The sequence below is a fragment of the Marmota flaviventris genome, chromosome 1 (assembly GCF_047511675.1).
Source record: "Marmota flaviventris isolate mMarFla1 chromosome 1, mMarFla1.hap1, whole genome shotgun sequence".
Taxonomy (NCBI): Eukaryota; Metazoa; Chordata; class Mammalia; order Rodentia; family Sciuridae; genus Marmota; species Marmota flaviventris.
Genome location: NC_092498.1, coordinates 56000620 through 56028502, shown reverse-complemented (window position 1 = coordinate 56028502; position 27883 = coordinate 56000620). Strand labels below are relative to the sequence as shown.

The window sequence follows — 27883 nt, the reverse complement described above, 5'->3', positions numbered from 1 at the left end:
AAACTGTGAGCAGCGAACAACTCTGGCTGCTTATGGCCTGGACTGGGTGCTGCGAAAGGCTGGAGTTTCTCCGAGTGCTAGAGGAGGAGGCCCAGAGGAAAAGAGGCCCAAGATTTAAAACACTCCCTTCCTCCGCCCCCTCCCTTTTGTCTCAGACACCAAAACAAACGAGCTGATACACGTGTCCCTATGACTCTTGTTTACTATCAAGACTGTGCTGTGCACAGACTTCTGGGATGTGTAGTCCAACCGGTTCCCCCCGCCTTCAGTTTTCTCAGCTAACAAATGAGGCTGAAACTACGAACCCACAATCCATGTCGGGGGCAAAGTTTGGCCCAGGTCCCCAGAGTCTCGGCAATAGTCCAATCCGAAGCGCTTACTCCAGTGATTGACAGGCCACCTCCTCCAGTAAACACAACACAAAAGTCAATACATGCCCGCCCTCCGAGACGGACCACGGTATCACCCAATGGGAAAGTGGAAAGAGAGAATGGCAGTTTTGTAGACCAATAAGAGGGCGAAAGAGCTGCACGAAGGCTCAACCCCCAGGGGGTTGAGGGGAGGGGGAAGACGAAGCTTGAAAGACTTGGTAATGGCGACGGGTTTGGTAAGTAGGAAAGTTTCGGTTGAGGAGTAAGAGCCGCGACGGGAGCAGTAACGCGCGCCGGAGAAGGCGTCGTCAGCCTGAGAGGGAGTACACGAGCTTCTGGTGGGGGTGTCGCCGCCACAGCTGCCCGCGACTAGGCTGCCCGCACTCTGCGGCGGGTTTGTTGTCTTTCTGTTCCGAAGGGGTGGGGGTGGGGAAGGGAGGGGCAGGAGCCCGAGGGGATTGGGCGGCTAGGCGACCTCGGGTCCGGGTTCCTCTTTTTCCAGGGCTGCCCCTAGGGTGGGGGCAATTAACTGTCAGACTACTGCCCGCGCGCGGCGAGTCTATCGGACCGGCGTTTTCTGCGAGCTCACCTGGGCTTCGCAGTGTCGGCGTTTGGGGTCTCGGGGCGGAGGGTAGGAAGAGGCTGGGCGAAAACCGCGGTCTGGGCCGCATTCGCGGTGGGTGGTCGGGCCCGGCGCAGAGAACGGGCCGGCCTGGGCGGGGTAAGGGGTCGGCGCGGCACCTGAGTTGCCCCGGAAAAGTTTGATTTCAACTCCCTTCTTGTTGGCAGAGGGTCGGAGGCTAGCCACAAGTGAGGGGCAGAACCGGGGTGGAGGACCCTAGTGAAGTGCGGTCCTGTTCTGGGCCAAGAGGGGTTCAGGCGGAGGTGGGAAGCTAGGGTAGCCGCTGGGCCCCGGGGCTCATTGTTACGCAGTTCGAATGAATGGGCTCCGAGGCGCCTGCGCGGTGGGGCTGAGCGGAGGGGAAAAACAAGCTTGGCGTCCAGGCTGCGATCACATGATGGGGGGATGGGAGGGGAGCGCTATGAATGGCGAAAGAGGGTGGGGGTGGACTTGGCGTGAACTGGGAGGCGCTGCTCCTTGTGACCCAGAGAGGAGGCTTGGCAGGCGATTCCAGACTCCGCCTTTTAATTTATGCTGCTGCCGCAGGCAGATTAAAACAAAACAAGAAAGAATCCTGGCGGAGTCAGCAGCAGGGTTTTTGTAGCTTTAAACGCTGCTTGCTGTCTAGGGGATTTTACTCTCCGCTGTGTGCTCTAAGTTCTCTGGATGTCTTTCGTAGGGAGTTTTCAGCTAGAGTCCATTTCAAAAGAAGTACTGACAGTACACAAAGTTTATTGACTCAGGATGCCGCTGACGCTAGAACGGAAGGGGGCTTTTTAAAAAGGAAGTTTTACCTATTGAGAAGCTATGGAGTCCTACCAACAATTCTGGCGAAGTTCTTTGTATTTATTTTCTAATAAATAACAGTAACGATGACTCAACACAGTGGTTTTGAAATTAAAATTGCCTTTTGAAAGCTAATAATAATTTTAACACCAACTACTTATGTTTTGGTCTTTTTTTCCCCCCCATTGTTTATTTGCTAAGAAGAGTGTTAGGACGATCTGTTTGGTTTCTTCTATTAAACTAAGTTCTTGATGGGTTGGCAATATTTGATAAAGTTTCAAAGAAATTTGAGTACTTTCAAAAGAATTAAAGCCGCTCAAGTTTTTGAGCTACTTTATACTTTTGAGGAAGGTATAATTTAACCATTATAAGGCAAAATGGTCTTTAATCATTTATTTTATATATATATATATATATATATATATATATATAATTTGTATGGAACCAGAACCCAGTGCCTCACACATGCTAGGAAAGTGCCCTGCCACTGAGCTACAGCCAGTTTATAGAAGGAAATTTTTTTCATCTTAATTTTATGAATCACATTGCTTTTTTCTTTCTACTTGAAAAGCATTCCCCATTGTTAGTTTCTCCAGGTCCTGCATAAATTAGTTAAAAGGGTACTTTTACCCAAATTTTCCGAATGCATTCACTCACCAGCGTCAAGGTTTGAACTTTTCAGAATTCAAACATGATAGCATCCAATTGTCTTCACTGTATTTTAACTTCTTTGGACTCTCCTCCCTATCCAAGTGCCCTCTAAAAGAAGGCATATGACATGTACTTCATGAATGAATAAACTGCTGTGCCCTGAAGGTTCTTCTGCAGTGAATTGCAAGCTGGTTTCTTTTATATCTGTTTGAAATGAAAATATCAGGCATACCTTATCAAAAAGAAGTTACTACCATGTCAATGAGACAAGACCAAATATTTTTTGTGTTTTAACTAAAAAAAGGACTATTCAAATGGGAAAATAAATGACAAGAAATTACAAAAAATTTTAAACTGACACCCATTACAAAACTCAGGAAGATGGGCATATTTTTTCTTGTTTATTAATTGCCTGACAATTAGTATTCCTTCATATTTTGATATGCCTTTATTTTGTGCTTCCAGTCATAATTTAATAGTATTTTCTTCTGAAATTAGAAAAATAATTCTAATATTGATTAATTGAATTATTAAAAGTTATTGACAGTAGCTTAGAAAAGCTTTTCTCAAGTTATTAGTAATGTGAAAATATATAGGATAACAAATATAGGAAAACAGGTTTATATAATATGAATTTTTAGATTTCAAGGTTTTTATAGAGTCCTGTAACTGCTTAATGGTATTATGAGTTCTGTGTACATTCATCAATATTAACATTTCATGTTGAATAAACATGAAAACCACTGATAACTTGTATAGATGTGAAAACTACTGATAACTTGTATAGATGTGATTGAGCAATGTATAGCCAAGTCAAGGATGTGGAATGTAGTATCTTTTCTACCTAAAATTCTGATGTCTAGATAGGGACTAGTTCTTTTACAAATAAAATTCAGACATAGAAATTAAAATGTTCAGGGCCATAAAGGTGTTAAGTGTTATTCTACGGTAGTATAGGAAACAACCCTGCTATTTGTGGGATTTTATTGTTTTTACACAGTGGCAGACAAGAGTTGTAGAAATAGTTCTGTAAAAGAAGTGAAGTTTCAGTGGAAATATTAAGGAATTGTATTAAGGCCACCCAACTGCTTTTGTTTAGAAAGTTGCATTTGGAATAGTTTATGTAAGTTTGTCTGCTGTGTCATGTTTTATCTTGTAATACATTCTAAATACCTTAATTCCTCCTGTCAGAGATGTATAGTAATTGCACATTACCTTCTCTTCACCCACCCTTTCAAAATAATTTGAGCAAATAGTCTAGAATTGGTATGAAAGTCTTCAGGATTAGAGGAGAACATATAGAAGATCATAGCATAATCATGGAAAAGTAAGGATTCAGAAAGAACAGGCACTTCAGAAGCAGGAATCTAACCTATGTTGATCTATATCTTTTGTCTTTTTTCCCTTGGTTCTCCAAAAAGCAAATGGTCCCATTCAATGGTCAGAGTCCTGTTTTTTCCCTCCATAATAATATATTGTTTACAGAGCTGTTTTGAATTTTAAATAAATTTTTTTAAAGTATAATTCATAAATACTTATGTGGAAATGTTCTATAGGTAGGTAGGCATTTGTAAACCCCTGTTTCCCGTTTTCACTCATTGACTTAGCTGTTTGTAGTCTTCCTCTCCTTTGTAAGACTTTGTGGATATTTGCTTCTGAAAGTTTGCACACCAAAAACAATAGGGCCTCCCAGCCCCTATCCAGTAAAATTTGAAATATTGAACATGACCTTTCAAAACACAACAACTATAGGAGAATTTTATTCTTTCCTTTAAAAATCACTGATCTTGTGAAGAAATGACACATGCAGAGTTAACGAAAATACAAGGCAAGTTCTGTTGAATCTTTTAATCCCAAAGCAGAATACAAAATCATAAATAAACAATAGGGTTAGCTCTACCAGGAGATAATTGAAAGAGCAACTGTTTTTCAAAACGAATGTCTAGTTGGTGTAATGTATGGTGGCGAGTATTTTTGAATAAAAACTCTTTCCATATTCTTTTCCCAAGTCAGAGTCCTTGTTTTCTTTCCCCAGAATAGTTTTTCAGGGAAAAATAGTTTGACAGAGAAAAGTGAGACAACTTACATTTGTATATGGTTTATATATATATATATATATATATTTTTTTTTTTTCCGAGAGAGAATTTTTTAATATTTATTTTTTAGTTATTGGCAGACACAGCATCATTGTTTGTACGTGGTGCTAAGGATCGAACCCGGGCCCCACACATGCCAGGTGAGCGTGCTACCGCTTGAGCCACATCCCCAGCCCCTATATTTTGTTTTCATGTATTTTATTTAATTCTCCAATACCCTTGTGAGATAAGTAGAGGTATTGTGAGGCTAAGGTTAAGTTACCTGCCCCAGGTCCACAGCCAGCAAGAGTGAAATTCAAGTCTTCTGTCTTTAAGTCCAGGCCTTCTTTTGGGGTATAGTAGGTGTGTAGTAGCAAAACTTCAGCTGATGACCAGATTTTGATTACCTTGAGTAGGGAGAGGTGCAAATACATAGAACTTAAGTTCAATAAGTATTTTATCCCTTTTGTTATTTATAGGTAGCTGTGTTTTGAAATTAAAGTCATCCTTTTTTTCCAACTTCATTCAAAGAGTGTTGGGATGGTGGTAGATAACTAAGACAAGGTGTTAAAGAAATGATAAAGTTACAAGGAGATGTTAGTGTACTGTAAATGATGATTGGATGACCTACTTTTAGGGAAGAAAAAAAAATCTAGCTGGGAAGAGTTCTGGAGAGGGAGGGGGGAAGACAAGACAGATTGCATCTATTTTGTGAACCCCAGGAACAGTACTGTTTATACACAAAGGATAACTGAAGAGAGGGAGAGAGAGATGTAGTACAGCCTCTGAATTTCATAACAAAGGTTAAAAAATAGGAAAATTTTAAACTGTAAGATTTCATTTGGAGTTGACTTACACAGCTCAAATCTATATATATAAAGCATGGTACAGTTGTTCAGAAGGTTTTTTAGTCAAGATGGGTTTAATTATGTCCTGTATGTTTAAGATGTTGAATAGATTTCTATGCAAAGAGTTATCTATGTGCTATCTCAACTGTTAATATTAGTTGCTAAAAGAACTCGCACAGAATGACTAGTTCCTCTCTTGTCTTAGGAGTTACCAAATAAGGAATCTGCATTGATACTACCAATTACCTTTTCTTTTATGAGAATTCTTGCAAAAGAAGCTGGAGGCAGGTGGCTTACATAGAAATTAAGAATGTGAGTGTATTTCTTTTTCTTAACTGCACCCTACCTTTAAATATATGAATATGTTTCTACATATTCATGTAGTGTTTTAGTATGATTTTGCATAGATTCCAAAAAGAGTGTTTCAAGTGTAGTACTGATCATGTCAAAACCCTATCCAGAAATCTTTAGTGATTCCCCATTGTCTCATAATTGATGACAATACTAGCCACATTACTTTGCTTTGTGTTGGGTGTTTCTTAGCATTTTACCTTCTTACTGAGTTTTATAATAATGTATAGTAATGTTTTTTTACAAAAAGGCACGAAGATCTTAAATAAATTAAGGGGAACGTAGCTAGTAAGTGGAAAATCTGGTACATAAACTCAGCCTGATTTCAGAGTCCTTACTCTTGTCTTAGGGGTAAAAAAGAAGGAAAAAAGAAAATTCATTTTTCCTAAACTAAGATCAGAGATTCACATCTTAGTCTACCTTTCCACATAATAACCTATAAGCTTAGTATCTATGACCACATAACACATAAGGCCATCCCACTTTCTGGTGATGCTAGATTCTGCATATTTCTTGTCTTACCCAGTACTGGCCAGCTGTTTGAGCTTACTAATGTAGTTTTTTTCTCACTGGGAAACCACCCTGCTCTGCAGAAAGGGGGTCATTTGCTTGGATTTTTTCATGAATGTATAGATTCCTTGAGAGTCTTCATTTATTACCATTGAGATCTAACGTTACAATTAATATGCCATATACATAATATGTATTAAATAAATGGACATTTTTCTTAATGAAAAAAAAATTAGCAATTATTTTTAGCCCAGTAGTTGTTAACACACTATGCTTGGAATTCCTTTGAAAGCAAACAAATGAAAACCAGTGCACAGTGTTGGACCTCAGAACAAATCATTTCTTCTGGGGATTGGGCTTGGGTATCATTTGTTTAAAGCATACATGATTCTTTATGCCACAAGAGTTGAATTGAGAATCACTGGTTAAACTTAATTCACTTAATTTTTTTTTAATTTAAAGATTAGGTAGAGACTCAGAAATATTATTTGAAACTTGAAAAATCCCGTTTCTTTTAACCATCCATTTTGTAGGAAATTACCTGTACCTCAGCAGGTTTGCTATAACTGTACATTAAGACTAATTAATCAGTACGTTGTATTAACCTTTTGTATTTAGGAAAAATGAATTTTATTTTTTATGCCTATATATTAACCTTTTAAATGCCTTAAACATCTTTTAGATAGACAAACTGTTATTTGCTTGAAGTAATGGCATAATACACGATTGGTATTGAGATGTGTTGGGTGGCTTGTCATATTTCCCAGGAAAGAAGCAGCTGAAACTGAATAGCTTTCTGGTTGTTTACTGTTATCCATTTCAAATACTGTTGTATTTACCACTATAAGAATCTGTAGTATGACAGCAAGAGAAATAATATGTGAGGTGAATAGGGAGCCTACATCCTGGGAACAAATTTTTACCCCTCAAACATCAGATAGAGCTCTAATCTCTAGAGTATACAAAGAACTCAAAAAGTTAAACAACAAAAAAGCAAATAACCCAATCAACAAATGGGCCAAGGACTTGAACAGAAACTTCTCAGAAGAGGATATACAGTCAATCAACAAATGCATGAAAAAAATGCTCGCCATCTCTAGCAGTCAGAGAAATGCAAATTAAAACTCTAAGATACCATCTCACTCCAATAAGAATGGCAGCCATTATGAAGTCAAACAACAATAAGTGCTGGCGAGGATGGGGCGGGGGAAGGTGCACTCATATATTTCTGGTGGGACTGCAAATTGGTGCAGCCAATTTGGAAAGCAGTATGAAGATTCCTTGGAAAGCTGGGAATGGAACCACCATTTGACCCAGCTATTCCCCTTCTTGGACTATACCCAAAAGACCTGAAAAGAGCATACTACAGGGACACAGCCACATCAATGTTTATAGCAGCACAATTCACAATAGCTAGAATGTGGAACCAACCTAGATGCCCTTCAATAGATGAATAGGTTAAAAAAAATGTGGCATTTTTACACAATGGAATATTACTCAGCACTAAAAAATAACAAGATCATGGCATTTGCAGGCAAATGGATGGCATTAGAGCAGATTATGCTAAGTTAGCCAATCCCTAAAAAACAAATGCCGAATGTCTTCTCTGATATAAGGGGGGTGACTCAAAATGGGATAGGGAAGAAGAGCACGAGAAGAAGACTACCACTAAATAGGGAAGAGAGGTGGGAGGGAAAAAGAAGGAGAAGGGGAGTTGCCCGGAAGATGGAAGGAGAACCTCATTATTATACAGAATACATATATGATGTTGTAATGAGAAAAAAAAAAAGTGTCACATTAGATTGGATAGAGAGAATGGATGGGAGAGGAGGGGAGGAGTAAGGAGGATAGGAAGGGCAGCAGAATAGAATTGACAATATGATTGATGTATGTGTATTCCATATATGTATTATATGTCAAAATTCATTCTGTCATGTATGACTATAAATAATAAATAATTAATTAAAAAAAGAATCTGTAGTATGAAAGGAAAACAAAAACCATAGTATAATAGTACTCTATAATCTGAGGATAAGGGTCATTTTTTTAATTGATTTTTAAAAAATGTCAGCAGAATGCATTGTAATTCTTATTACACATATACCACACAATTTTTCATCTCTCTGGTTGTATATAAAGTATGTTGACACCAATTTGTGTCTTTATACATGTACTTTGGATAATGATGTCTATCACATTCCACCATCCTTGCTAATTCTCTGCCCCCTCCCTTTCGCTCCCACCCCTCTGCCCTATCTAGAATTCATCTATTCCTCCCAGCCTATTCTGAATCAAAGGTATCTTTTTATTATGGCTAGATCCCAGATTCTCTTTAAAAATATGATACGTGTAGCATGGCCATTTAAAGAAAATTTTAAATATTATTTAGAGATTATAATTTAAGTGTGTTAAAGTTGTTCAATTTCAGAATATGAGGAAACAAAATATTGAACACAGTTAATAAATAGAATGGAATAGTCTTTAAAAAAAAGAAAAAAATCAGAATAGTCCTCCAATCTTTATTTTTTAACTTTAACTGAGGAGGGTTTAATTTTCTTTTGAATTTGAAGATACATATGGAAAAAAAAAGTTTCATTAGTCTTAATATTTGCATCTGAAAGAGTTACAAGCTTGAAGAAATAAATATGTATAATAGCTATTATTTAAAACTAAATCTTAATTCAAGATGTTAATCCTTTAGTAATTAGGTGTAATTTAGTACAGAATACACAGCTGTAGGCCAAGACAGGGATTTGTCATGGTCCAGAGGAATTGAGGAAGGTATAAATGGCAATATGTGATTTAAGTTAAAAATGTAACATAGTGATGTGTCTTTGATCTTACACTTAGTGATAATCAAATCACATAACTTGATAATTTTTTCCTCTTTATTATTTTTAAGTCGGAGCACCGTAACATGGTGTGGGAAGTGAAGACAAATCAGATGCCTAATGCAGTACAGAAACTCCTGCTGGTGATGGACAAGAGAGCTTCAGGAATGAATGACTCATTGGAGTTGCTACAGTGTAATGAGAATTTGCCATCTTCACCTGGCTATAACTCCTGTGATGAGCACATGGAGCTTGGTAAACAAAATTTAAAATTATCTAGGAATCTTACTAAGATTCAAATTAATTTTCACATTTAGTTAACTTCTCTGCTTAACCTTCACTGGCTAAAAAAGTTTATTTTTGTGTATTAGGAATACACAACATTCTCTGATTCTTGCTTTTAAAATATTACTTAAAAATCTAAGTGACTTTGAGCTATTTATAGTTATCATAGACTCATGTAAGTTATTAAACTGAATGCTTTGTTTTGTGTATAAAGATTAGACTACTAAATAGAAATAGTCTATTTAATTTTTTTTTTTTTAAATATGTCAATTTTGAAACATCCTCCCAGTGAGCTTTTCAGGGCTGATTTGTTGGTATAATAGGGAAATGACTGTGGACCCTTGTACCTTAAAGTGATCATTCTTGCTGAGTTACTCTGGAAATATGTGACCTGTAGAATTGTGTAGATTTGTTGAGGGGTGATTTGAATTGTATTGCTTTGAGGCTGGTGTTCAGGAGAAAATGAGTGCCCTTGGCTTGCAGCCCAGCTTTTCAATTCGGCTTTGTCTCCATTTAATATGTAGTTGCCTTTAATGTTCATTAACAACTCTGAAGAGGAGGACTGTCCTTATTTTACAAATGCTGAAATAAAAGGAAGAGATTATATACTATAGTAATGTTTGGGAATTTGGAGATCTTTAAGGTCTTGGGACCTGTTTGAATGCCAAGGATTTTCAGAACCTGAATATCATTGAGTAATAGTTCCTGTTGTACAAGGAACACTATCTTGTTTTAGGTTTCAGGAGGAAATCAGGCTCAGGGAGTCAAAAATTTAGCCCCTTCCATCCATGACTTCAGAAAGTAGTTAATTTCGTGTACTTGAAAGACAGAAAGGAACCCTTTATAATAAAGAAATGATGGTCAAAGGGTGTTGGCAATGAGGGGAGGGAAGTAGCTACACCAGTGTGAGAATTTGGAGGTGAAATTATCTTAAATTGATATGATTTTTAGAACTCCTTGGCTGTTTCATGAAACGGTGTAACTTCTAGTCAGTTTTAAGTATTGATACACTGAATTACTAATTTTAATTAAGCAATTTGAGTTTTGTAAGATATTCTGAAATATTTGCTTGAATAGGAACTGTACCTACTTTTTCGGATGACATTTTAGACAACTTGAAGAGTTTTCTTATGTTTGAGAGACCCAATAGATTATATAGTTTTCAGTTTATATGTGTTTCCTAGAGAAGGCTGGTTTTTTTTTTTTTTTTTAAGGCCTGTCAGATGATCTTTCTTTTTCTGTCTCCTTTTTTTTTTAACTTCTTGAATTCTTTTTTTTTCTTTTCCAAACTCATTGTTGTTTGTAGTGTTATTTGGGTAGTAGTGCTATTTTTTTCTTTTGGAGAGTATAAAGTTTATCATGATATACTTTTGGGGAATATATTTATAGAAAAAAAAAATAGCCAGAAAGTATTACTGAGTTCAGAATTTCTTAATGAAAAGAAATACTTTTGGGGCTAGGGATGTAACTCAGTAGTAGAGCACTTGCCTATGTAGCATGTGTGATGCCCTGGTTTCAATCCTCAGCCACATTTTAAAGCTTTAACACAAATTTGTGTAAGCAACACTGAAAAATAAATACCATCTACATTCTCATCTTTGGAAATCGTTGTTTTTAATGTTGCAGTTATCTGTATTGCAAGTCAATCAGTATGTAAGTAATAACTACATATATATACACACACACGATGTGTTTTTCCTCAGTAACTTTTTAATGTTAAAAAAAAGTCTTTGTGTATAGATTACTTCCAGGTAAGGTACAAAAAAAAAAATGGGAGGAAGAGCAGAAAACACAGAGTGAGCCCTGTTGTTAGTGTGAAAACACTTGTGGTAATTACATGGTTTAGGTGATGAACCATTTTCACATCACATTTGTTGGGTTTACTTCTTGATCAGACTATTAACCCTTAAATAACAAAATGTCATTTTAAAAAAATAATTTGTTCAAGAAAATACGTTGTTTAATTTTGAATTTATGATTTTCTTCTCATAAAATGAACTTGCTAAATTTGATGACTTTTAGCTGAAATATTAATATTATTCATTGTATTATTAATTTGTTTTTTGAAATATTGAATGTGCATATTTGCAGATGATCTTCCTGAACTTCAGGCTGTTCAAAGTGATTCTACCCAATCTGCCATATACCAGCTAAATTCAGATGTTTCTCATCAAGAATATCCAAGACCATCTTGGAACCAGAATACCTCAGACATATCGGAAAATACTTACGGTGAAAATGAGGTGGATTGGCTAACAGAATTAGCAAATATTGCCACGAGTCCACAAAGTCCACTTATGCAGTGCTCATTTTACAACAGGTAGGAGCATTTATTGTATTTTCATTTAAAACTTCTATAATTCTAAAAAGCTATGTTATAAGAATATTTTAAATTAAAATTTTAAATTAACTATTTTGTGGATGTTTAACATAAACTAAAATAAAGTCATTAGAAATAAGCTCTTTGTTTCATAATGATCAAAGACTTAGTTCACTCAATATCATGATTTCATATGTTTAAGAACTGGATCAAGGTTCTATGAAAAAAGTTTTAAAAAATTGGTAAATGTCATCAAAAAGTTATCAAAAATATATTAGACTGAGAAATACTATTACTATACATTTCATGCTCAAAGATAGAAATTAATTTGTCTGAAGAACCATAGTTAGAATGAGCATTGTATTGTAAGTATTTATAAACTTTGAATTTGGCTCCTTTTGGTCTAGGTTTATTTTTTTCAATCTATGTAGTCTTACCTGTCCTTTTGCTGATTGCATGCCTGTAATCCCAGTAACTTGGGTGGCTGAGGGAGGAAGATTACAAGTTTGAGGCCAGCTTCAGCAACTTAATGAGGCCCTAAGCAACTGAGTGAGACCCTGTTTCAAAATAAAAACATAAAAAGGGCTGGGGTTGTAGTTCAGTAGTATAGTGCTCCTGGGTTCAATCCCCAGAAACCCCCTCCCAAATCTTTTTAATATTAAAAAAATGGACTTCTCTTGATAAAATTACTGTTTCATATATCTAGACCAGTGTTGAAGAAAATGAGTTGCTGTGCTGTAAAATTATGAAAGCTTCCCACTATCATTCCTCAGGAGACCTAAGTGGATAACATTTCATTATTTATCTCTAAAAAAAACGTGGGTGAAATTAGGCAGTTTATAATAGAGAAATGCCCAGATTTACATTACTGTTAGTAAAAAATGATAGAGTATACTGATAGAATATTTAGGCTCCATACATTATATTTTATTATTCCATTTTTGATGGTGCTAGGGATTGAACCCAGGGCCTTAAACATTCTAAACAAGTGCTCTACCACTCAGCTACAACCCCAGTACTGTCCCCATACCTTTTTTAGAATATCACAATTTCTGTTTTAAATTGTTAAATAGAAGAACTGAAAAAATCCATTATTCATGAAGTCATGGATGAACAAAAGGAATTTAAAGCCATTTGGCCCTTCTCTAATACTTCATGCATATCTAAATGTGTAATAAAGAAGGTGGGCAGATGTTAGCATGTTTCTTGCAGTCTAAAAGTGATTGGAGAGTATGATAAAATGCATGGAAACTTTAGGGGCTTTTTAATTTCAGGAGTGATATAAACATGAAAACAAAATGTAGTTTCCTAGTTTCTCTTTAAAAGAGCATTTTTACATAGATAGAAATAATAATGTTAATGGGGGTAAAATGAAAATTGAGGGGCTAATAAAATTTCTTTTAAGGACTGCATTTTTTAAAATAATTTTTAGTTATAGGTGGACACAATACCATTATTTAATTTATTTATATGTGGTACCGAGGATCTAAACCAGTGCCTCACAGGTGCTAGACAAGCACGCCACCACTGAGATACAACCTCAGCCCCAAGGACTACATTCTTATTTGGCATTTCTGCTCTACTTCTTTTCAAACTTCTCAGTGTTTACATATGACTCTAATTTCTTGTAGGTTTGTTTCTTACTGTCACACTCTCATTAAAATTGGGTCTGTTTGTGAAAGTATATTCTTGGAAGCTTCTTTAAAGGGAAAACTGCCTGGTAAAGAGACTTGATGAGAAGGGGTCAGGTTTTTTAAAGGCGGTCCTAGGAGAGAAATAACTAGACCTTATAATGTGTAGTTGCTTTTCAACGGGTTTATATTAAAAAATATAATGTAGTGTCCAGTTGCAAGGAATGGCAAGTAGACTGCTTTCTGCTATGATAAGTCTAAGCATTTTTGCTTAAGGCAGTTTGTAGTGTCTGCCCAATGATAAAATGGTTGCTAGATAAGCAGTTGAGTGTTGCTCATGTTAAGCTTAAGATGCTGTAAACATATGGAGATTTATTGAGTATATGAAAGTAAAAGGAAATGAATGGGAAGCTGCAATGGGGTATTATCATTTATGAATAAAAATACACACATTTATTTGTATTGAGATAAAAATGAATGGGATAAATAAATGAAACAGTGGTAATTTAAAATTTACTGTTAAGGCCTGGGGTTATAGCTCAGTAATAGAGTGCTTCCCTAGAGTGTGTGAGGTCTTGGGTTCAATCCCTAGCACTGCAAAAAATAAATAAATAAAAATTGTTAAATCTGCTATGTGAAGTGGGTTTGGGTAAGAAGTTAAGCAATAACATTTTTATAAATAACATCTTGCTCTTTATTGATGTTAGCATAGCTAACATTTATTGATGTTAGCACTTAGAATGTGATGTTCTTTTCATCAAAAAGAAGGATCTACTTTAAGAACCTATGGTTTATAGTAAAACTTGCTGCTTTGTTTTAGATCATCTCCTGTACACATCATAGCAACAAGCAAAAGTTTACATTCCTATGCACGACCTCCACCAGTGTCCTCTTCTTCAAAGAGTGAGCCAGCCTTCCCTCACCACCACTGGAAGGAGGAAACACCAGTAAGACATGAAAGGGTGAGTCTATTCATGAGGTTAAACTTTTATTAAATTTATTCAAACAGTTGAAATACATTAACAAAACATTTAAGAAATTCTGTTGAAGACTGTATAGATGGGAAATATTGTTTCAAATTGTTCTATTAGTGATATGGATTGGATTTTATATGCAGCTCTACGGATAGGAAAGTGTGTTACATATGGGAATGCACATTAAACCAAAAGGTACAGAAACTTCAGTTTTTGAAAGTGTTTTCCCCCTTAGTTTAGAATGATGAAGTTATTTGGAAGCTTGGGAGGAAAATGGGTACTAAAAGATACATTAGAGGAATGGGGATATAGCTCAGTTGTTAGAATGCTTGCCTTGCATAATAAGGCCCTGGGTTCAATCCCCAGTAGCAAAAAAAAAAAAAGATATATTAGAAAAACAAAAATAAACAAGTTTATAATATTTTTCTCCATAGGCAAATAGTGAGTCAGAATCTGGCATCTTCTGTATGTCCTCCCTGTCAGATGATGATGATTTGGGATGGTGCAATTCCTGGCCTTCAACTGTTTGGCACTGTTTTTTGAAAGGTAAAGAAATGTGTCAGTTTTTACAGCTTACTTGTGCTGCTCACTAATCACATGTCTAATATTTGTTTTCTAATTAAACTTTAGGCACACGACTGTGCTTTCATAAGGGAAGCAATAAGGAATGGCAAGATGTTGAAGATTTTGCTAGAGCTGAAGGCTGTGATAATGAGGAGGAACTCCAAATGGGCACTCACAAGGTTGATTTAAAATTGTTTACAAATTTTTGATCTTTCAAATATTTATGTTTCAATGGCATCTTATATTTTAGGTAGAAGTTTTATGACCACGCATTGTTGCTAGCTTGATGGACAGTAATGATGACTTTAGACTTACCTAAATTAATTATACTTTCTCAAAATAGGATAAAGAGTATATATCTTAGCACTTTTTTATACTTTGAATATTTTACATTTTATACTTTGTCATTTTAACCTGGCATTAAAAATAAATAATAAATAAACTAATCAAAGCCTTGTCTTAGATAGTCTACAAAGTGGTTAATCCCTCTATAGGTAATTAACAATTGATTATTTTGTTACTTTTTAAATGAGTCCATAAAATACTATCATTTTCTAAATTGAAAGCAAAAGCAGTAGTGATCAACATTAGGGTAAATATCTGTTGACTCCTTTTACTTTGAAATCTTTAAATTTTTCTGTCTTCACTGTAGGCAAAGAAAATAGGGATATGAAATGTGCTTGTTTAAAATTTCCTTTTTGATTCTGTTTTCTTTTGCTGTTGAGTAGTCTCAACCATTCAACTTAGAAAACTAGTAGAAAAATAGTCTCAACTTGGCTGCCTTTGTTGTCCCCATTTTGCTGTTACTCTTCCTTCTAATAAAGTACATAGTATTCTGACTGTGGTTTCTACTACCCTACTAAAATTGTCTCAGAGTTTACTGGTTTTATTTTAATTTCTAGGAGTGGAAACTTTTGCTTATTCTGCAACAGTTGACACACCAGGTTAATTCCTGACATTGTTTTCCTGTGATTTAAGTAGCATAACACTGCCATAGTTCTCAGACTTTTTTGACTACTGCCTGTCTACCTATAGTGGCAAGTGTACCTAATACAAGGCTCTGTTCCTCTTCACCACTGTTTGTTGATTATATGTCAGCAGCACCTCCATACATGCAGTGGAAAACACTGTGGACTTGGCATCAGGGAACCTGGGTCTTCTCTCTAGCTCTTCTAGAAACTTTGTGACTGAGCTTAAGCATATGGTTAATCCCTCTGGGCCTTGGCTTTCTGATCTGTAAAATGGAATTGGACTACTTTTAAAGTATCATGTAGCTCTAGTAAGAGAAGATTTTATAGTTTGATTATTTACAAATATGTCCCAAACCTATAGCTATACATTTCCAACTGCATGTTAAGACATTTCTGCATGAACAGCATCTCTACATGAATAGCATTTAGTTCTTCAAACTCAGCTTAGTATGACCATAACATAGCTTGTTCTTCACCTTTCTGGCTTACTTTCCTCCTTTTTAAAAAAAAGTTATTATCTTCTTGAAGATCATATTCAAAATCATGAAATTGTCTTTTACTATTCCCTGTTCTCCCTTTGTACTCAGTTGATTCTCTTTCCATAAAGATTTTCAGTAGTCATTCTCTGTCAGTTCATTACTTTGTTCATGCCCTGTTGTAATAGTGATTGGGAAATATAATCTAGCCATCAGTGTATTTATTTTTCTGTGAATTTTCTGTGTCTTGTTAATGTTTGTATTTTCAGGGCCCACCACCTGGAGTGTACTAAATGCTCAACAAATATTCATTAAATTGAAATTTAGTCTGTTTCTGCTACCAGTGCACTTGACAGTTCAGGACTGTCATGTGTATCTCTCATTGTATCCTCAAATTATTGAATATGAGCATATCCTTTGTATTTTATAGTCATTATCATCTTAAAATTTACAGTCTTTGGCTGGGGTTGTGGCTCAGTGGCAGAGTGCTTGCCATGCACATGTGAGGTACTGGGTTCAATCCTCAGTACCACCTAAAAATAAATTTTAAAAAATAAAGATATTGTGTCCACGTATAACTAAAATAAAGACACACACACACACACACACAGTCATATTAATAAAATACTTCCATTGACTTCTCAGTACCTTCTAAATGAAAAGTTTAAGCACTTGACTGTCTTTAAGATCCCTCTGCTAATTGACCTCTTCTTTCAGTCACATTTGCCCCAATTCTGGACTTCACTGTATTTTTAGCAAATACTTAGCACTCCTCAAAGAAGTTGCTAAATGCAACTGTTCCTGGTGCAAGGCATGCCCTTTTACCTAAATTTCATTCATCTTTTTTTTTTTTTTGAAAGAGAGAGAATTTTAATATTTATTTTTTAGTTTTCGGTGGACACAACATCTTTGTATGTGGTGCTGAGGATCGAACCCGGGCTGCACGCATGCCAGGCGAGTGTGCTACCACTTGAGCCACATTAGCAGCCCATCATCTTTTAAATCTTAGTTCTAGTAGAATTAGAACCTTTTTCTATTCTCTCTTGGAATCAATATCTTCCTTTATTAAACTCCACCAGCATTATTTATACTTGAGTTAAAAATGCTTATTCCATGCTACCTTCTATGTTTTACTCACTTACATATGTGTCTTTCTTCACTGCTCAGTCAAAAGCTCTTTTTACCTTTTCCACGAAGTCTTACACATAATGGAAACATCACTGTGTGTTGAGCATTTCCAATTCATTCACTCTATGCATATGTTTTCAGGGTTATGGTTCTGATGGTCTAAAGTTGTTATCACATGAAGAAAGTGTATCATTTGGTGAGTCTGTACTGAAGTTGACTTTTGATCCTGGTACAGTAGAAGATGGCTTACTTACTGTAGAGTGTAAACTGGACCACCCTTTCTATGTTAAAAATAAAGGTAGGGCTTCATTTGAATTTGTAGTAACTTTTTTTTTTTTTTTTTAAGATATTGATGTACCTTTATTTTTTTCATTTATTTATATGTGGTGCTGAGAATCGAACTCAGTGCCTCACACATGCCAGGCAAGTGCTCTACCACTGAGCCCCAACCCTAGCCCAAATGTGTAGTAACTTTTTAAAGAATGCTTCTTAATATTATCTATGGCTTTGATGATTAAAAAAACAAATTGAAGAGAAAATTTATTCCAAACTAAACTACTATAGGAAATTCTTCTGATAGTACTTAGTAGTGCTTAAGTATCTTAGCAATAATTGGGCAAAACTCTTACTTTCTGTGAATATCGGAAATTTCAGATTCATGAAGCTTAAAAATAACAATTTTAGTATAGTTTGGAGAATGGAGTATTCGATAACCACAATTTTGGTTTAGAGCTACAAATATGCTATAAACCTGAGTCACTCTTAAGAGCCTTATTACAATTACACCACGTTAAGCATACTTTAATAATTCATGGACTATTTCATGGTCTCATCACCGTTTATCATTTACAGTCTTATAGACTGAATAGAAGGGCTAATTGGTAGAGATCTTTATATAAGTAAAATGCTGAATTAAATTAGCATCGAGGGCTTTTACATTGCTGAAAGGAAATACCTAGTATTTTCTTTATTGTGATGATATCTTTTGTGATTTTAAATAGTAAATTTATTTTTAAGATATAGAAATATATCTTATAACATACTTTAGGTTCTTTCTGTCAATTCTCATTCTTTATGCAACTCTTGTTTAACTTTAGGTTGGTCATCATTTTATCCAAGCTTGACTGTGGTACAGCATGGCATTCCATGTTGTGAAATTCATATTGGCGATGTATGTCTACCTCCTGGACACCCTGATGCCATTAATTTTGATGATTCAGGTGTTTTTGATACATTTAAAAGGTAATATTGGATTTTTTTCATTTGTTTTCTAGTAAAGTTTATCCTTAATAGCCCTAGCAATTGCTACATCAAACATTTAGGAAATTAAAACCTTAATGATTTCAAAATTGAAAGAATGACGTAGAGAAAAGTATATAAACACACACTATTAAACAAAAAAAAATCAGGCAATTAAAAATATAAGCTAATGAATTTTGTATAAAGTGCTCATATAGGAAAGTGAGTTTATAAGATGTTTAGGATTAGATTAGGAAGAATATCACATGTTATGTGATGAACTAGTTAACAGATCAACTTTCATAGGTATATTGAAAAAAATAGATCAAAAAACTGCAGCTGGGTGCATTGGCACACTTCTGAAACACCAGCCACTCTGAGGCAGGAAGATTGCAAGTGGAGGCCTGCCTTGGTAACTTTGCAAGACCATATCTCAAAATTTTAAAAGCACTGGGATGTAACTGAGTACACAAGGCCCTGGGTTCAGTCCCAGAATCAAAAACAAGAAAAGTAGTTGTTTCGAACCAGACCACAACCGTGTCCTTTTTTTTTTTTTTTTTCTCTTTTTTTAGGGGGTGTGATTCTTAACTACATCTTGGTTTAATATTCATTTTGACCAAGATCATTAGTTACATGGCTTAACAAATAATAAAACTGACACCAAATAAAAATTGACATTGGGAAAGACTTAAGAGAGGGACACTGTTCTTCCTAAGATCATCTTGCTATTAAGTGGCAGAATAGGACAAAACCCCACAAGTCCTAAAACTCAGAAAGGCTGATCAACTCTCCCCATTATATGGGACTTTGGTTTTAGCACTAAAAGCCCACCATTCCTGAAAACTCCTCAGTCCTGGGCGAAATGGGATAGTTGATCATCTATTCCCACAAGTTATCCAAAGAAAGCATATATGTAGATATTAGGGATTTTAAGAATTATTCTTTCATTATGATAGTTATCAAATCCATAGGTAGGTATGGGCCCAAAGTAGAGAATTCTCAAAAGTTTCTTAGCATATAGATTTCATTTTATTCTATTTAATATAAGGTTATTACATTTATTATAAGGAAATTGAGGCTATTATTTAAAAAGCAATTAGCATAGGGCTTGACATAGGCCATTTGCTCAGTAATTGGATCTAAATATACTCTTCTTTGAAAAAGTGTAGAAAATGAGACAAATTTTAAGGATTACATATGTTTTAGTGTGTATATCAGTAATTATTCCTATATTTTGGTAAGAATGTAACCAGATAGAAAAGTTTGGGGAGATAGTTTGGCTTTATATTGTAATAGTGAATATCAGCAATTCTATTCCTATAATATATACCCTAGAGAAATAAATTTTTGTAGACTTGTGAAAGGAGATACATAAAGAAGTTCATAGCTGTATTGCTCACAGCAAAAATGTGGAAACAATATTAATAACAATTAATTGGATTTTACCATATAAATTGTGATACAATCTTAGAGTGGAATTCTTTCTATCTGGAAAAATGAACGAACCTTAGCTACGCGTTTTAAAACATGAATCTATTTTAAAAATAATGTTAAATAAAAAATTAGTCTTAGAAACATACACAGTATAATTCATTTTTATAGAATCCTGTTCTTTAGAAACGTATCTGATAACATAAATGTAATTACGTTTTATTATATAAGCTTTATATATTATATATGGTACACATTATATAATCATGTCAGGTTTCCCAAACCATCCCCATGTTCAATGATTTGCTGGTCAGATTGGATCTCACAAGACTTAGCATATACTTGTGCTTATGAGTATGATTTATTAAGACAAAAGAGTACAATACAAAATAAAGAAAGGGAAAAAACACGGGGTAAAGTCTGGATGAAGCTAGCCTTCCAGGGAACCTCTCCCAGTGGAGTCATTCAGGGAACTCTTTGTTCCCCTAGCAGTGAATTATGACATTATTTATGTTTTCTGCCAGGGAAGTTTATTGGACACTCAGGACCCAGAATATTGGGCTGGTCACATAGGCTGTCTCTGTTTGGCATGTACCCAGATTCCAAACTTTCAAAAGGAAATCTGGTGTTCAGAGTATTATTTGTACACAATTTAAGCATAGTAAAGTACTCTTATTATTTGTAGAAATGATGAGAATTCTCTTAAAATTCAAGTTCTAGGTGGCAGTCAAAGGCCCACCCAGTAAGCAGATTTTTGAAAGGATAGTTGTCAGGCCTATAAAAAATATATATTTGTATCAGGGATTGAACCCAGGGGTATTTTACCACTGAGCCATATCCCCAGCCTGTTTTTTGTTTTGAGACAGGAACTTGCTAAGCTGCTGAGGCTGGCTTTGAACTTGTGATCCTCCTGCCTCAGGCTCCCCAGTAATAGCATGAGTCACCTGCCCAGCCAGTCCTATTAAGTCTTTTACACAAAATATTATTATGTTAATAAAATGAACAGCTTGGGTTGGGGTTGTGACTCAGTGTTAGAGCACTTGCCTCACACATATGAGGCACTTGGTTTGATCCTCAGCACCACATAAAATCAAATAAATAAAATAAAGGTGCTACTATACTGTTTATAACCAGTATATTATTTTTATAATAAAATTTCTGAGAGAATGAAGGAATGGTAAACCACTAAGGAGAGTAGTTATTTGGGGATAGTAAATTTGTAATTTTAGTGATATTAGAAATACTCAATTTAATTTAGATTTTGGATTCCCTAGTATTTCTTTTTATGCTTCATAACTTTGTTACATACATTTTAATATATCAAGTATTACATGATGCAAAACTTTTAAAGCAAAAAGGAAAACTTGGCTATCTACCTCTTGTTTTTCTAAGAGGGATCTTCCTTTTGAATAATACCGTTAAAATGGTCTTATTTTACTGTTGAGTGTCTGCAATATAAAAGCAATGCCTTCTTCCCTCTCCCTGAAAGGAGTGGAAGATGGCAGTTTCATTTATGAGAAGCCATGAAAAAGGAGTATGAAGCTGACTGAACTTTTATTGTGATTAGATTATGATTTGGGTGCTTAGGGAGATGATGCCTGGTGTAGGGAGGGCAGAAAGGAAAGAGAGGTAGAACAAACAGTCCAGGAGAAACCTAGAATAAATTCTCAGGTACATGGAAGGATTCAGGGCAGGATTTTGGATCATGATTTTCAGAAAAGGACATTTGTTTCTAGCTTGGTAAGAGCCAGAAGTCAATAATAAATTGATAAGCTTTTAAACACAATTTGTGATTGTGCTGTAGAAGTGAGAGCAGAATTTGAAGAAGCTCATTCTGAGAAATTGATAATTGAGGCCAACCTTTGAAGTACCAGGCAGGGCTATAACAGTCACTTTGGAAATTGTAAAGTTTTTTTTTTTTTTCAGGCAATGTGATAACTGACTGAGATTCTACTATATGTTAATTTACTCACACTTCATCACTCTCTTTGTGTGGGGGTGGGGGGGAGAGAGGATCTTAAGGTAACATGCCCAGTTCAGGCATTGACCTTGTAAAGAATTTAGTACTCTTACCTACTAATCTAAGTGCCAGCATCTGCCTTAAGTGTTTTACATTTATTTTTTTCTCAGCAACATTGCTATAGTTTCTGTTAATCTTTTTTTACAGTTAATAAACTGAGACTAGATGTTTTATTTTACTTGCCCAAGGTCCTATTACTAGTAAGTGGCAGAGCTGGGATTTGAACCCAATTACAATTTTACATTATTACATTCTCTAGAATTAATTTAAAAATGAACTAAGACATGAACATGCTTCTTAGCTTCCAGTCTAGTTCTTTGAATATTTTATTTGTATCCATAATAGAAATAGAGGATAGATTTGTGTCACTAGATGGTGGAGTTTTCAAATTTTAGTAATTATCTTACTCTTTGTCTTTGGTTTTTTAAATTATAATTTTCTTTAGTATAGATGAGTAATTTTGTGTCCTATTCATTTACAGTGCCTAAGTTTGCTATTTTTCTAAACTTTATATGGGAGGGGCTTAAGCTCTTTTATCTATGGAAAATAATACAGATTTTCCAACATTATTAATGTTGGAGACATAAGTTTTCCCCAACATTTATTAATATCGGAGTAATAATATAAGTACGTTTATTTCATGTAGTACCTTTAAGAACAAAGACATTGATTGCATGGCTGAAAATTGGTAGAGATCATTTTCACTATAGTAAATGGTATGCCTCTGCTTCATTTAACTCTTCCAGTCTGTTCAAGAGTATTTCATCGTGATTAGATTATGATTTGTGGGTGCTTAGGGAGATGATGCCTGGTATAGGGAGGGCAGAAAGGAAAGAGAGGTAGAACAAACAGTCCAGGAGAAACCTGGAATAAATTCTCAGGTACAAGGAGGGATTCAGGGCAGGGTTTTGGATCACGATTTTCAGAAAAGGATGTTTGTTTCTAGCTTGGTAAGAGCCAGAAGTCAACAATAAATTGAGAAGCTTGTAAACACAGTTTGTGATTGAGCATCATTGGGCAGATGCTATTCCTATAGCTAATATCAGCTTGTTTTGATGTATTGCCAGAATTTCTGTTTCAGGGAAAGGAACAGCTGTGTTCAGAATAAACACTGAATAAAAAGGTTTTCTGACAAGAAAGTAGAATGTATAGGAAGAGTTAACACTGTTGAAGCAAAAATTAATTCTTTTGACTGGTATATCATTAGGTTTTAGTCTACATTTACTCATATTTTCAGCTAATATTCTCAATGTTTGTTTACCTTGAGTTTATAGTCAATGGCAATGCCCCATGTATTGGTGAAGAGACCTGGGGCTTTGGAGAGGGACAGTTCTTGGATTTGGATCCTAGTATTGTGGCATTGGGTGAATAATACTTTATGTCTCAGGGTTTTCTTCATATAAAAGGAGGGGGTAATGGTATTCTCTAAGCAAACTTAGTGAAGAAAGGAAACAGAATATGGACAGCTTATTTCCATGCTTATGTAAAACTGAATTCACAAAAGAAAACAGGGCCTTTCCTGATTGAAGGTGTATTTTTACTATGAACTTTTAATATACTAGGCTATGTTATAATTCTTGAAAGGGCCTGTTTGGGGACTCTGTACCTATTCAGATTACCAGATTATAGTGCTCTTTAAGTTCCTTTAGCCACATTAACAGCTTTTGGCTGCCCTTATATAACTTTTTGTCCTCTGTAGTAGTTAGTCCTTAGTATCTGTCTGCTACCCCATTTTTAATTTTTCTAGATTTAGGTTCCTATAGGCTACAAAATCAGATTGTCAGATTTATCAAAAAATGAATCTAAAGGATAAATGGGTTTTGTGGAATCTGAAGGAGTTACTATGAATAAAATACACCAATTAGATTATTTTGGGTGATTTGGAATCTTTTTTGTTTCGAACTTTTTCATGATTTGCCGAGTTTTTAAAAATTAATTATTTTAGTCAATGTATACATAAGGTTTTATTATACAAGCAACTATTGATGGCAAAAGTTAAAAGTAGTGTTTGAAAAACTATATAAGGAAAGATGTGTTAACTCTCTAATCAGATGTTAAGGATATTTTTTATCCTGTTTTTTTAGAATTTGGATAATCCAAATTGAATTAAAACCATGTTAATAAAATTTCTTAAATTTTCTAGCTATGACTTCACACCTATGGATTCTTCTGCAGTTTATGTGTTAAGTAGTATGGCTCGTCAGCGTCGTGCATCTTTGTCTTGTGGAGGACCTGGTGGTCAAGACTTTGCAGGATCTGGATTCAGTAAAAACTGTGGCTCACCTGGATCATCACAGCTCTCTTCCAATTCTTTGTATGCTAAAGCTGTCAAAAACCACAGCTCAGGGACTGTGAGTGCCACTTCTCCTAATAAGTGCAAAAGACCAATGAATGCCTTCATGCTTTTTGCCAAAAAATACAGAGTTGAATATACTCAGATGTATCCAGGGAAAGATAACAGGTAAACATAGTAATAATTCTGATTATAATTATTAATATTTCAGAACACTTCACGGTAACTGGGATATTACGTAAATTTTATTTTTCAATAGCTTTATTTGAATTCTTCCTATTAGGTTGACCTTAAAGTAAGTTTAAGTGGAATATTTTGGGTCAGGTTTTACTTTACAATAAATGGACCGATAATACATTGGGCTCTTTCAGTGGCAAGGATCTACCTTTTAAAATAAGAATATCATTTACCTGGTAGATTGTATCTTTATCGAAGAAATCTAGCACTATCTTGTATCATATTTCAAGGATTTTATAATTGAGTCTTAATATGGAATGTGCAACCATTGGCAATTTGTCTAAGCTGCCAGATTTGTCAAAAAACTGACTTTTGAGTCGTCTTTAGTAGAGCCCAGAAATAAAAATGAACTCAAATCTTGCCTACTGTTTCCTGTAGCCTTACTTCATCTGAGTCCTTTGTCACTCTCAAACCAATCATATTCTCTCTTATGTTAAAGCTCTCTTCTTCCAGTCTTCCTATTTCTCTAATGATCAAAACAGCCATTTCATTTACCTTTGGTACCATAAGTTAAGTGATTAATCACACAATTCAGTTGTAAATTCAGATTTGAGTATTTTGAGATCTTAAGTAGTATTTACATTTTAGAAGAAAAGCTTCTCATCCTATATGCATCTTTGCATTAATACACAGTTTCCCTTACAAAATATTACAAGTAACATGAATAGCTTTGGCTTAGCATCTTGTTATTTCTTTACAATCTGTAGGATAGAATTATTGAGTAAAGCATTCTAAGGGCCTTTTCAGTGCAGTTTTTGAACTCTTGGGTGTGTCATTTGTGTGACTTTGGACATTAAAATTCTAGTCTTCCATTTCTTCATCAGTTAAAAAAAAAAGTGGGTTTAACTATAGTGCTTTTTAAAAATTCAGTTTGGAAATCTTTTCTCTGGTGAGTAATATGTAATATTGAAATACACTTAAAATTTTAAAGACCTTGTAAGAATAACTTTTAACTTTCTTGTTTTTTAAAGTAATTTTTTATCTGAGAAACCATCCATAGAGTGTTAGTAACAGGTGCAGGGCTGCATTCTTGTTGCACATATCTGGTACTAATTGTTAGTGTCCTTTGACATGTAGCTACTAGATTCTTGTGCCTATACCACATTAATCAGTCTTATCCCCTAACACCCCCGAGTATCAGCAGGGATGGTTTCTAAATTTATTTATAATTCTGGATAAATGAACTGTTTTGATTAAGAGCATAAATCTCATTTTTACTTTATATATATATATATATATATATATATATATATATTTTTTTTTTTTTTTCTGTTTTTTAGGGGCTGTGTATCAGATTATTCCCTTTATTGCTAATAGATTTTTTCTTTGCATTTTAGCATTGCTTCCATGTGATTTATTAATCATCATCTAACATCAAAGGATATCAGAGGTTATCTATCTTTAAATTGAAGGGGGAAAATCTCATATTTGTGAACTTATGGGCTAGGGATGTAGCTCAGTGATAGAGTGCTTGCCTAGCATGTTTGAGGTCTGCAGTCAATCTCCAGTATCATGCACACAGAAAAAAGGATTATTTTTCCCTTTCTCCAATAGAGAGATGTTCTAAGTCAGTGAATAAAGAGATTCTCATTTGGCAAACTGAGGGAGTGGACATGAAAATAGATAGTTCAGAGAGATATATAGTTTATTTTAAGTTGGTATAAACATCAACCTGGATGAAAAATTCACTACAAAACTGAATATTTAGACAGTGTGTTTATTTTATAATTATAAAGAAAGGGAATACAGGGGCTGGGGTTGTGGCTCAGTGGCAGAGCACTTGCCTCACACACGTGAGGCATTGGATTCGATCCTCAGCACCACATAAAAATAAGTAAATATAATAAAGACATTTTAAAAAAAGAGAATATAGATAATGACTATTATCTATGGTGTTTTAACTTAAGGAGTAAATTGTTTCCCAAGTATTACATAACCACCCCATTTAAAAACATCTCATATATTTTGTAAAATTGAGATAAGGATGTGTATGTGAATAGTTTTTACTGGTTTAAGTGGCAAATAAATCAACTGTTACATGGTACCCATGTCCATTAAAACTATTAAAAATTTTTTTTAATAAAAGAAGATAGTGCAAGGTTTAACCACCTTGACATAGTTGACAAAAGACAAATATACTTACTGTGTATTTCTTTGTGAGAATCCGTGGTTACAATCTTCTAAAGCATAGATGGCAGTCTACCTTCCTTATCAGTATAAAATCACTGGTTTGTACTTGTGTAGTCATTCCAAGGTTTTCTGTCTTGTGTGAGTGTCATGGAATGGTTAGGCACTCTTAAAAAAGAAGAAGAGTTATGTCTGTGTGACCTGGGGTGAGACTATTTTAATAGGCTTGGTAGCAGAGTGACAAGTATGAATAGGAAAATAGTTACAAATTTCTATCACGATACATCCTATTAATTTGACTTCTTAACCTTTTGATTTTAATTCAGTTTAAATGATAAGAACATCATAAGATAAACATTAAGGCAAGCATAGTTAATCACTATGGTTGCATGGATAAAAAATGACATCGATCATAACTGATATGTTAGAAGTACAACCAGTTTTTAATACAAGTTGAATATTTTATACTGATACTGCATACTGTCTGCTTTTATGTCTTAAACATCTTTTAAAAGCTGGTATACCAGGATAGATCCAGTGGTAATTGATCCTTTTTAAAATACCTGATTTCTGGCCCTTTTAGATGTCTTTCTGCAATTGAGAATATTGGCATGATTCCAAGGAGGCTTTAAATGTCAAGATTATGATAAATGGACCATATGACTTGGGAGTTTGCTGGAAATGACTGACAGCCTTGACCTTTTCCCTTCTTTATGTTGGACAAGATTTTTATCTTTAATTATAATTCTGCCTCGAGTAGCAGCACTTGATGTGAATTTCGTGAAAAATTCTTGTCTTCAACATTGTGTAAATATTTATTTTACAGAGCCATAAGTGTGATCCTTGGTGACAGGTGGAAGAAAATGAAGAATGAAGAGAGAAGGATGTATACATTAGAAGCAAAGGCTTTGGCTGAAGAACAAAAACGTTTAAATCCTGATTGTTGGAAAAGGAAAAGAACCAATTCAGTACGTTTCAGCAAGTAGTTGTTTAAAATGATCTTGACTTATCCCCATAGTTGTGCTGCAGTGATGGAGCAGTTGTTACAACCTTTCAAGGTTGTATTGATGCTATTTCTTAGCATTTTTATACTTTATAATCTAATAATATTTTCATATCATATGAGGAAACACTTTCTGTG

At 34.9% G+C, this 27883-nt stretch overlaps 1 protein-coding gene across 7 annotated transcripts in view; it reads left to right on the top strand.

Moving 5' to 3' along the window:
• The first annotated feature begins 549 nt into the window (after window positions 1-549).
• Window positions 550-27883, top strand: part of Hbp1 (HMG-box transcription factor 1) — a 36459-nt gene continuing 9125 nt past the window's right edge. For 2 of the 7 annotated variants that reach the window (XM_071612924.1, XM_027926492.2), the window contains exons 1-10: window positions 570-607; window positions 9118-9301; window positions 11423-11651; window positions 14103-14244; window positions 14691-14802; window positions 14887-14999; window positions 17537-17693; window positions 18493-18637; window positions 24229-24546; window positions 27569-27710. In XM_071612924.1, coding sequence (XP_071469025.1) covers window positions 593-607; window positions 9118-9301; window positions 11423-11651; window positions 14103-14244; window positions 14691-14802; window positions 14887-14999; window positions 17537-17693; window positions 18493-18637; window positions 24229-24546; window positions 27569-27710 — 1557 coding nt within the window. In that variant the 5' untranslated portion in view covers window positions 570-592. Of the gene's footprint in view, window positions 608-639; window positions 766-4597; window positions 4668-5559; window positions 5667-8361; window positions 8513-9117; window positions 9302-11422; window positions 11652-14102; window positions 14245-14690; window positions 14803-14886; window positions 15000-17536; window positions 17694-18492; window positions 18638-24228; window positions 24547-27568; window positions 27711-27883 lie in introns of those variants that run through there. The other 5 variants (XM_071612938.1, XM_071612945.1, XM_071612952.1 and 2 more) reach the window with 5 other exon arrangements.